This window comes from Pezoporus wallicus, unplaced genomic scaffold, assembly GCF_028554395.1.
Source record: "Pezoporus wallicus isolate ANWC-B61680 ecotype Strahan unplaced genomic scaffold, APGP_CSIRO_Pwel_v1 contig_3817, whole genome shotgun sequence".
Taxonomy (NCBI): domain Eukaryota; kingdom Metazoa; phylum Chordata; class Aves; order Psittaciformes; family Psittacidae; genus Pezoporus; species Pezoporus wallicus.
The window spans coordinates 12,239,928-12,251,837 of NW_026635157.1; the positions used below are offsets into that span (position 1 = coordinate 12,239,928).

General features: G+C 38.4%; 1 protein-coding gene across 1 annotated transcript; it reads right to left on the bottom strand.

Moving 5' to 3' along the window:
* Window positions 1-2,088: 2,088 nt before the first annotated feature.
* On the bottom strand, window positions 2,089-9,180 carry CENPW (centromere protein W). The gene is made up of 3 exons (XM_057409197.1): window positions 8,971-9,180; window positions 4,147-4,260; window positions 2,089-2,508 (listed from the first exon to the last, which is right to left on the bottom strand). The coding sequence occupies exons 1-3, from the start codon at window positions 9,058-9,060 to the stop codon at window positions 2,482-2,484; spliced, it is 231 nt and encodes a 76-aa protein (XP_057265180.1). The 5' UTR covers window positions 9,061-9,180; the 3' UTR covers window positions 2,089-2,481.
* Window positions 9,181-11,910: the final 2,730 nt, after the last annotated feature.

Sequence of the window (11,910 nt, forward strand, 5' to 3'; positions counted from 1 at the left end):
AGTGTATACTCCTCATGAGAAGACTTAGTCAAGTTGGCAAATAGCAGGTTCTCTCCCGTCAGTCACTCTATACATGAGAGGAAACAAAAATAGCAGCAGCACCACCCTACAAATGAAAACACAGTTTTCCCTCATCATCACCCACTTACCAATAAATACTTCTCTTTTTGTGCCTTAATCACCTGTGATGCCACTCAATGACCCAGGGACTAACATCAGCTACATGAAAAAACAAATACAAGGACCACCTGAATTTTTCCACATTCTTCTTTTTTCTCCATTTTGACTTTTCCCTCTTTCTTGACGGTCATACTGAAAGGGTATACATGAAATGGAAGAACATTGGGAAAGCTGCAAAAAGAAGGGAGAAGGGAAAAACTGGATAACGTCTTAGTGAGCCTTTAATTTTTTAGGCCGTCTATCCCACTTTCCTGAGGAAATGAAGAATCATAATTGTATTGTCTCTGAGCACCTCTCCTTCCTAAAATCTCTTAACCCTTTAAAATGAGAGGAAATTCTATAGTGAGTCAATAGTCTCAATGATTTCCAAACACTAAATTTCTCCAGGTTTCATGAAACAGTTGAGTAGATGAGACGCCTTATTAATGCATCAGCATGACTCTTCTCTCAATAATTCCTGCCTTTTCCTCCTAATGGCAAAGTATCAACACAGGAATTCAAATAAGAGAACCCAACTTCATTAGGCCTTCTACCACAGATCTACTTTAAAAAGACATTTTCCAGAACTATATGCTTTGATGTTTTGTCATTAAATATTCAATAACAGCAAATTGGAAGTGTTCATGGGTATTTAGACAACATTCTGTAAGGAGTTTTGGCTTTAAAAACCCAGTAAGGATTACTGGTTAGAGAAGAGTATCTATGTATACCCATCAAGGAGTACAAAAGAGCTGACAAACATGAATATAATTAACCTTATGGTGAACATTCAAGAAAATACTAGAAAAATGTAATAGCATTGTATATTTCTGAATGCTTAACCACAGTATATCAACCACCCTTATTTTCCATAAACATTTATTTAAAGTTTAAGAGAGAAACCTGAACACTTGGCAAACCATTTGGGTCTTCTGAGTACCTGTCTGCTTCAGCTATTATAAAACATTCACAAGACAGGGCACATTCTGACTCAAACTTCTCAGAGCTTAAGGAAAAAAAAAAAAAGCACCTTCTTAACCATGAATGCAGGCCAAAACCACCGTGCAAAATATTTTAAAAGGAGACGGGTGGCTGGTTTAACCCTTCCTTGCCTCCATTCCCCAATGCTATCTGATCATCCATCTACTACATGAGAACAAGAACATTCTACTAAGCTCAGAGCAGATCTTGCTCTTAGGAAAATCAAAAAAGCATAACTCGTCCTGGACATCAAAACAAGTACCAAAAAAGCTACGGCACTCAAACAACTGTACAATGAGGAAAGGTATATGGTTATACAGGACTATAAGAAAATAATTCAAGAAAATGCAACAAAACATTTATAACAAAGGAAAAATCTAGTGTTGCAATAACAACACTATTATTGTTGTTAGATCATGGACAGTAATTACACAGAAATATACATATCTATTCAGATCTTCTTATTCCTGAGAATATAATTCGGATTATTTAATCCAAATATCCTCTACACATGCACGTTCTCTGCTTTCTTTGTGGATTCCAAGAGAAGAAAACACAGAACAAGGAATCTAGTCAACCTTACAAGAAGCAGACTGAACTAAGTCCTGTGAGTTAAGTAAAGCAGAGGAGTCATCCTTGCTTTCTGCATGTCGTAAAAGGATGACTTTTACCAGGTTGTATAGGATTTTTAAAAGTATGTGGACATGATATGAAATTTGAAGTTGTGGCATTGCTTCAGTTTCCTTAGACTACAAAAATATTTAAAACGCAATCGTTTTTTACTGAATTTCTAGAATATGCTCAGTAACATGTTAAACAAATTGGACTACTCAATACATAATGTTTTTAGAAGTTCTTTATTTTAAGAATAGCTCACTGTGCATATGAAAGATCAGCTACCATATAATCCATAAAAATTTATTATCAATTTAAACTCTGATATAAAACTACATCTTTATTAAAAGATTTATTAAGCAAAGTGTTCAACAACTGTTTTAAAACATTATAAACAGAACATGATTTTAATTTTAGAAATTATTTTATATACCATACATTTCCAGTCTTCTGACAAGCTAGGATGACATTCGGAGCAGGGAGGAAGTAGCTTGGCATGCTTGCCAACTTATCTTCACTATTTGTGAATCGAACGTCAAACACATTGTAACACTGTTAAATTATTTTCTTTTTTAAGAAACAACAAGAAACTCAGAGTCAGGAGATAAACATCAATAAAACTATATATATACTTCCACAACTGCAAAAGCTGGGTCACAGGATCTCGCATCAGTAAGGAAAAAAAAAAAAGTTAAAGCAGGCTTTGAAATTCCAGGGGTCTGTTTTCTAGCCTCTGCTTTTCTTTAAAATAGCCTGCAAAAAGAAAAAAGTATAGTTATCACTGCTTTTATCACTACAATCCAGGCAGCAGTAAGAGACCCAAAATGCTAGGCTACTCAGACCAAAGATTCACCCAGCCAAACAGTTTGTTTCCAAGAGCAGAGTCACCAAGAGTAAAAGTCTAGTGAAAAAGTTATAAATAAAGCAAAGCCATATAGAAAAATGCCATATCAGAAAGTATTTTGTTTTTAAATAGAACATTCACAACCAAGGATTCAAATGAATGCTGAGAAATGGCAATGGTGTTCTCAAGCCCTCAGCAGATTCCTGGAAGCTCTCAACTATTGGACCTAGGGGGGGAAAAAAAATTTAAAAAAAATGCAATTATACAACTAATTTGTGCTCATATTTTGTTTGTAATGTTTTATTTATCAAGAGTGCCTAGACCCCTGAAAGGACATCTTTTGGTTTGGAGTTTAAGTTGTAAAATGAACTTCAAAGCCCAAGTGGGACCCATTTAAGTGTTAAAAATACTTAAATACAGACAGCTTTGCTTTTCTTCTCATCTTAAAAAATAAATAAATAAATGGAGCACAAAAATGTTCAAATGATATTAAGATTGTAGTTAAAAAGAAATTATAAATGCTAAGATTCCAACTTTAACAGTCACTTGGCTTCCCTACACATCCTGTATGTATTTCTGTTACTATAGTAATAGAAAGTATCAAACTGGACATTTCACCAGGGGGAAAAAAGTACTGAAGATAAACAGAAGCCACAGGACCCAAATATCAGATAACATAGAGTTTTATTCTTCCAGTTTACCCAGCAGTAGTAGGTAGCTAAACAGATAAATTAAAGAGACTGAGTTCCTTCATGAAACCTAACTAAAGCAGACTTATCCGAGTGAGTGAAATGAGCTACAGAATACAAAAGGATTTCAGTCATACTTTGACACTACTCTAATTATTTCTAGAGAAAGCTGCATAACACCTTCCTCTTTCCCTTCTTTTGCACGTACACAAACCTTACCCACCTCTGTAATGCAGAAGATTTCTCCTTCACAGATACTCATATAGCAATTTGTTATGCTGAACCACCCATACAGCAATCCACAGTTTAGTCCTCCCCAAAGAAGATTCCCCAAAGAATCTGTTTCTTCAAGTAGTACCCATACGATGCTGCAAGAATCCACTTCAAACATCTTTTAGACTAAGCAGTAAGAACTGAAGGCGTAAGAAAGATATTTGAACCTCTCTGAACTATTTCTCACTTATCCCATAAAGTTTCATTCACGTTACTGAAGTTAAGACAGCATGCTTCCTTGATATAGTGACATCTGAAATAAAGATCCTCCAAATTTAGAATTTGCGCCTGTTCCCTGGGCTTTCAGCCCACAGATGCTTGCTGGTAGACTACTGCATAGACTTACCTGCATATTGAAATGATGAATTTAAACATGGAATAATCAAGAAAAATGAGGCTATATTTAATAGGGAAGGACAGTTAATCCGGTATCTTGGTAACACTGAATTATGCCAAGGATGGATTAAAGAACATTACATTTCTGCAGGTTGTGAAAAACATGCCTAACACAGAAAGCTTTTGTATATGATGTCATAATGCATTTTACATGAAAAAAAAAGAAAAATATTAGAAATCTTCTATTACCTTTGCTGCAAATACAATGTGCTCAGGCTTAATTATTCTACTTCTGTTCTGAAAAGCATTTGTCCTGGCTTCTTCTGCTAGACGACGGAGAAACATCAAGAAGTTCAAATACACCTTTAAAAGAAAAAAAAAAAACACACCAACCCTCAAGAACGATTCAAACTGTTTAAGCACAGTTTGTTTTTTCATAGGTTCATTGTTTGAGACAGAGATTTGCATATTAGACTGCTTCCAAATTCCTGAAAAGTGTACTCAGGAAAACAAAGTAACACTCATATCAAGTCTTAATAAATTCTCAAGACATTCCTTACTGCAAGACTCTTGTAAATACTATTTAAATTTAGTATACTTAGATGATGGAAGAGCTCTAGATACAATTACACAAACAATAATTGATCTAAACAGAAATCCAATCTGATTTTTACTGCAGTTTTTTTATAACGAAATGTAACATAAATATCAGACAATAAGGAGCTCTTTTGCTTACTAGTAAATATGGTCAGCTTTCAGTGACTACAACAGCCAGGCTTTTAATGAACAGCAAATTCATCTCTGCCTTATCACCAAATGGGACTACAGACAAGTTCAAGGACTTCTACCCCTTTCCAGCGTGAAGTAGCATTGACATAAATTTCTTCAGAACAAGAAATTTTCTGCTGTCAGGAGGTTTCATCTATTTTTTCCCAACTCATAGTTGACTTAACCTTTTTACATGAAAAGAACTGGTAGGGCAGTATTTCATTCAATACAGAATGCTGTTCTGCTAGTTCAGAAGCAGCAAAAATTTTAACAGGGAGGAACTGCTCCAACTTGGACTAAAACTGCCAGCCAAAAGCACCCTTGTGTAATAAGGGACCTCTAGCATTATACAGACATTATGTGAACTATTTTAACAGTCCAACCTGAAAACCGGTAATTGGAACTTTTCTAAATTGAACTTTCACACAATATTAACTTTGCTATGTAAGGTGTACAAAAATACTTCAATCAAGAGTTCAAAAATACTACCGAAACACATGAAACTTTTATTTATATAAATTAGGTGATATTCTGCCATACCTGAACTGCAAAGCCTAGAAAGATACATGGAAAGTTACAAGTTACGGTTTATGGGAAATACTTTGGCAGTGGGTTTGCAGCACAAAGAATCTGTTAGAGGATAAGTATTTCAGTGTTCAGATGACAAGCAATTTAGTTTGTTGTTTTTTTTTAATCTCTTGAACTAAATGAAGCCAGAGTGCAATAGATAAATGTACATAATATTTGACATTGTTTGGAAGCATCTACTTACACAAAAAACAGATGTTCCTGCAGATCTATTTAGTAAAACATCAAAGCCGTTTTTAAACTAGTCTTTCGTTACCCACACAGAAATAACCTCCGACAGAATCAAACAGTGGCACTAAAATAGTATTCAACTTTAGAATTTTCATTATTAGACTTAACAACATGGAGGCTAGATTTCTGGAAACAAGCTGGGGAAGAAGAGGGAGACGGAACAAAAGCTTCCATACTTGCAAGTTCTCCTGCAAAGTTACCTAAAGACAAGTGTTAATTTTAAAACTGCCTTTAAAAACTGCATCTTCTCTCAGATTCACTGTACCTTTATTTTCTTATTTTCAAAGTGAATCACTGCATGTGGAGAAGCTTCCCCTGAACTCTTATAGTCACGTAACTAAATTCAGAACATTCCACAATAGAGTACACGCATTAATAAATATTCCAGATTATCCAAGGCAATTGAGAAAGACTAATGAAAGGCAAAATGACTGAAAAACATGAACAGCACAGTTAGTGACAAGTACTTAAGTGATAACGCATTTGTTTAGACACTGCTTTACTACGTATTACATTATTGTCCCTCTGCATAAAATTCAAGAATGGTTTTCAAATATTTGTGAAAGACACCTTACAGAACAGAATGCTCATATCCCATAAAAGAAAGGTAGTAAACCTCTAAGAATATATGCAAAAACTCACAACACTGCTCACAGAGCAACTTGCATACACCTGTTCAATAGAACTAATGAACAGTAAGATCCGTAATTTTGTTTTGCTGCTATAACTTCAGAAAAATTCTTTAAAGTGATATTTTGCCTTCAATGTACACTTATTTGGCATTTTCTGACGGTAAAGAAAAAAAAGGGGGGGAGGGTAGTAATTCAATGCTATACTTTAAGCTTTTTCTGAAATGGAAATGCAAACCTGCCTTTCTAGCACGGAACAAGCAGCTGAGTCTGATGAAATTTGTTAGTTACACTGTGCACAGAAAAAGATGTTAACACATAGGAAACAGATTCTGATAAAGCTTCAAATTTCAAGAAGAGACTTGATCAAAAGAATCTGGGAAGTGAAAAAGAAAGTCCATTCAGACAATCACCAAAATTGTCTGAATTCTTAGGTCTTTCAAACTTTTCAATAATGTCATGTAAGAAGACACTGATTTAAAAAAATCAGGAAAAATACTCACTTAAGGTCAGGAAAAGGAAAAGCTCACTGTACTGGCTGAGTACCACTGCAGATTTAAACGTAATGCACAGATCATTCAGAAAGTTAGCACAGAAACTTCCCTGCAGAAGACACAAGCACTTTGCCCAAAACATAAATGGGTTTGTCGTGTTAAGACAGCTACTACGTAAGTTTCTAAAGTGTACAATCTAATAATTCTTACAAGGTTTTAGGGAATAACAGAGACATTAAAAAAGACGCTCTAAAAAATTGTTACTTGTCTAACTACAGGACTACAATTCCCCCCCCCCCCCCCCCCCCCCCCCTTTTTTTTATGAAGCAGAACTCCAGTTATATTGATTATTTATTCATAGAGAGATAAAGAGCTGTTAGCCACACACCTAGTTGAAGAACATCACAGATAATCACCACCGCTGGACATTCCTGTTTAAGGTAAAATAAAAAAAGCTAATCCTCCTAAGAGCAAATGCCATTTAACTTGACATCACCAGAAGAGAGAATCTAAACCTCCTCCACATTATTACAATTCATTCTTACCCTTTGTGTTGGAAAGAATATTTACATAGCCATACTTTAAGCTAGATCAAATTGCTGTTGTTTGTTAATTTCAGTCTCTTCAATTCACTGATTGTCTTTGTGGCCCATAGAACACCATGACAAAGACACAGATGAGATGGAATATCCCTCCAAATCTTGGTTATTGGTTCCCACTCAGCCTTTTTCAGGCAGCTATGCTACTTTGAAGCCAAATTAACATCACCACGGAAATACAGATCAACTGTTACTAATGTCTACAAAAAAATTTATTAATGATTGAACAAATAAAGTTTGATTAGTTAACTACTGCATTCCAGAATAAGCTTTGAGTGGGTCTCCGCAAGGGGCCAGCTCCTCAGTCCATAAAATGCAGATAGCAAAAGCAGTAATGAGAGATCATGTTTTTATTAGAACAACCATAAAACTATGCTTTGTTTACATTCAAATGTAAATCCTCTCATGCAAATATTACATTCATTTATATTAATCTCATTAGGTATTTTTAAATTTTGTATATTTACGTTTAGCTTCATATATCCAGTTACCAACCTTTATGATGCTGCAAGGCACAACTTCTATATACATATGAAACGTGGACTTACAATTCAAGTCAGGGACCATATTAGTATATGGTATGCACTAATGCTCCAAGAATCACATGCACTTGAAAACAAAAGGGCATGACATTCACGTAAGTTAACCCTATTAAGTCACTTCAGAGAATATTTTTTTATGCACAAATATTATTTTCTTTTCAATATGGCAGCTATCACAAGCTCTCCTGAAGTCAGGTTTTCTTGCTGCACTCACATAATATTTGACAAACCCTTCCTGTGCCACAGATCCCTTATTGCAGGTTAGAAGGAATCCAACCTTGTTGCCTTAAGTTTTATGAAACTTGTTCAGTATGGTTCTGCTATCCCTACACTTTTATGGCAGCTGTTTTTAAATCTTGAACAGGATCCTGACACCTCACTTCTTTATTAGATTACTAACAAGATTTGCCATTACTTAATTTTGGACAGAGATTATTAGATGGCCATTTACAAAGATATGACCAACCTAGATGCTTTAACAGCTCATTAACTGTTACTATGTTGTCATCAGCTGTTGTCCAACTGATTCATTTCTGTGTATTTGAACTCCTAAACACCTACATGTTACAACCACATAATCCAAATTCCTATTTCTCAGCCTGCCTACATCAAACTCTTTGAGCCTCAGGGCGTACACACAGTGACACAACATCTATGCATCAGGCTGTTCCTGAATCCCCAGACTGTCAGAAAACGACAATCCAGTTGCCATCAGCAAAGCAGAAAGCTGCAATCACTACTCATTAGTCTTTTACTAATGAACTATATTCTCCCCGCAAACTTTGCCTCCCCTCTGCCTGTAGGTCACTGGGGAAACACAAATTGCAGTAACTTGACATCCCACTTCTCCCAGTAACTCCAAAGCAGTCCAGCGTGCACAATCCATCGGTCCGTATCATCCAAGCGATAAAACATTTACGGACTAACTGTTCCACATTAGGGACACCTGCACCATAGCAACCTGAGTAACTGCTCCCGGCCGTGCGCCACGACCCCAGGCTCCCCGGGAGAGGCAGCGCTCATGGAGCCGGAGGATTCATCCCTTCAGCTCACCGCGCTGCCTGAGGGGCTGGGGACCGCAGCCGGCTGCTTGGTGCAGGCGCTGTCCCCGGCCCGTGCCCGCAGAAGGCAAGCTAGAGGCTGCAGGGCCAGCACCGAGTGGCTAAGCGGCCCGCACCAACCCCAGGCAGCGCACCCGGCGCCCGCCCCTCTGCTTCCTCACCAGCAGGTCGGCGCATGCCGACAGGCGAAACCCCGGCTTCTCGTTCTTCAGCATCTTCCGCAAAGCGCCGCGGGACACCGTACGCCCCATCCTACTCCCGCGAGCGCCGCCGACAACGGGCCCAACGGGTCCCGCCCAACCGTCCCCCGCCGTTCGAATCCACCGCCCTGGCGCAGGCGCGCGCACACCGTGACGCACTTCCCGTCGGCAGCGAGCAGTGTCGCCCCCGGAGAGCCGTCCGCGTCCCGCCCGGCCGCCGGCGCGGGAGAGGCGCTACCATGTTTCCATGGAAACCGCGTTAAACCGCGGCAGTTCCAGTCTGTGCCAAAGCGGGTGGGCTGCGGCGGAGAAAGCGGAGAGGGACATGCGCTTGCCGCCCGGCCGTCTCCCTGCCCGGCCGTCTCCCTGCCCGGCCGTCTCTGGGCACGCCGGCAGCGAGCGGTCGCAGACGGCAGCTCTGCTGAGCCCCTCGAGTGCTCTGGGCCTGGCCCTTTGCCCCAGCAGCGCTGCCGCGACACTACTACGGCGGTAGCCGGCTCCAAAGCTGTGCCGTGGACGTGGGGCGAGACGAGCTTCTCAGTTTTATAAACAGGCCCCGGCTGGACAACTGCGGCAGCCGTTCTCGGCAGCAGCTGCATGTCACTCGGCTTCCCCCTGGAAGCTAGCTGAAACGCGGTTTTAGCTCTTTAACGTTTTACCATCCAGGACAAGAAGAAAAACGGACGTGGTAGTTTCCTGGCTGCCTTTACCCAGCCTTCAGACTTGCCTGCTGCTCCCTGCAGAGGTGTCCCGAAACAGTGGGAATGTGGCACTGGTCAGAGGCACCGGCGTGGTGCTGCCTAAAAAAGCCTCAGGCCAAGAGACCTGTGGGTTTTAAACTGGCAAGTGTCTCCCAAGTGTCTTCTTTGCTGCAGAAGTCGAGGGAGTTGTATAACACAATTTTTCTCTCCTTAATTGCCTTTTGTGACCCTGCTGGGAGATGTGACGCCAAATGACCTAGCCAGGGTAGGCTGCATGATGGGGAGCCTAATTGGTGCCATAAGCCTACATTGAAATGACCCTAGAGTGATAGTCTTGTGCTGCACTTAAATCCGGGTAAAACATTGCACTAGTACAAGTATGGTATTAACTTCATCGTACACAGAAGCATACACTCGTTCTGAAATCAACCACCTCTTTAAAGTGTCATCCTCTCTCTAGCATCAGTCCCTACAACTTCTATTTTGGCTGACGGATGCTGCTGACTGAATTGCAGGTTTCCCCACAGAGGGGCCCCTGTAGCTTGGCATTCTCAGTGTATTTGAACTGTGTGTTGGAGAGGGGGTCAGGATTTCATACTGAGGTATGGGTTTTCTCTGCATATTTATTAGTTTTTTGTTTTCTTTGGCCTATGGGATGTTTGCAAATATGAATGTTAATGAGCTAAATATGTTCTCTTAATATATTCAAAATGATCAGCATCCAGATATGCATCAGTTTTATTGATGTTCTTAAATCTGTATGATTTGGTATTTTAGTTGATTTTGTGAAATGCACAAAATGTAGTCCAAATAGAAGTATGCTATCTGACAGCAGGAGAGAATTTAAGATTTGCCAGTTCTTCATACTCTGTCACATATTTGAAAATCTTGCCTTGTTCTTTCAGCTGACTGTTGCCATTAATCAGCAGCAGCAATGCAGATCTTGAAAAATCAGGGTCTTAGCATTTTTTCTGTGCATGTATAAGCACACTAAAACATAGGGGTTTTTTTCTGCAGTTTAATAATAATCACAGTTAATGGCTGAGCAGCACTGCTAGAAGTAAACATTTGGGGGTTTTCAGTTAACTAAATGGCTATGATTCAGGAGCTACACAGGGTCATATACTGTAATGTTCATAATATACAGCTAGAAACTTGCATTGGGATCAACAATAATTCATCATGTCAACAGATTCAAATCTACAGCTGGGATAAATCAGTAGTTCCACTGGACCTTTAGCTGAGAACTGGGCCTTGCAATCTCACACTGTCTGTGGTATGGCAAACTGTGAGTTGCAAAGTACCTCCAGTATAGGTCTGAAACTATTAAAATACATCGCACAAATTTGAAACTGTGCAGCGATCTGCATAAAATGACAAATACTGAAACTCAAGACTGATGACTATATCTTTCATTATTGCTTGCTATATGGACAATGAATAATAAAATCTACTGTTAAGTCTAATACTATTAGCGTTCTGTTAGTTCTGACAGTTTAGTATTTCTAGTGGGCTATTCTTTGGCTTTAGCTACAGAAAATAATAATTTAAAGTGCTGTCTCAAATCCACTTATTTACCAGATTTCGTTTTCCCTCATGTTTTGAAAAACTTATGACATTAGTTACTGCAAGCAATTGATACAGAGGTCCAGTGTAAAAATGTTAAATTATAGGCTCTGATTTACTGAACATGAACTTCAATAGCTAAAATTTCTCCTTGAATATATATATTTTATTCTATTTATCAGTAAATATTTCTGTAAATGTTATATTTTAAATAGTTTAATTTTAATACGGGAACACTGTAGAACAAGAAAAAATATATTGCTATACATTATGCATTGCAATGAACAAAAATTAGAAGTTAATTAAGTGAATACATTTCCTAAAAATCACAACTGTTTAAAAGATTTTATTTGTAGTAACACATGGATTAATGATTACAATACAGTGAATCACAGAAAACAGCAAATTCACATCATGTTTCTGATTTTGAACATGACTGCTTTTCTTTTCTTTCTGATGGAATCCATAATGTTCTGTAATAATGCTTGTATGAAATACCATTTAAATAGCTAAAAGAAAAATGCAAAATGTAATTGAAATGAATTCTTGAGAAGTTGAAATTGTTAATTTTGTCATGCTCATGAAGCGTTATAAAAAAGGCAAGATGTGCTTTATAGGCACATTTTCATGTTTT

Coding starts and splice junctions, on each gene's coding strand:
- CENPW (XM_057409197.1), bottom strand. CDS start 9,060: ATGGGGCGTACGGTGTCCCGCGGCGCTTTGCGGAAGATGCTGAAGAAC. Junction 4,261..8,970: donor CGGCATGCGCCGACCTGCTG/GTGAGGAAGCAG, acceptor TTTCTTTTAAAG/GTGTATTTGAACTTCTTGAT. Junction 2,509..4,146: donor ACATTGTATTTGCAGCAAAG/GTAATAGAAGAT, acceptor TTCTTTTTGCAG/GCTATTTTAAAGAAAAGCAG.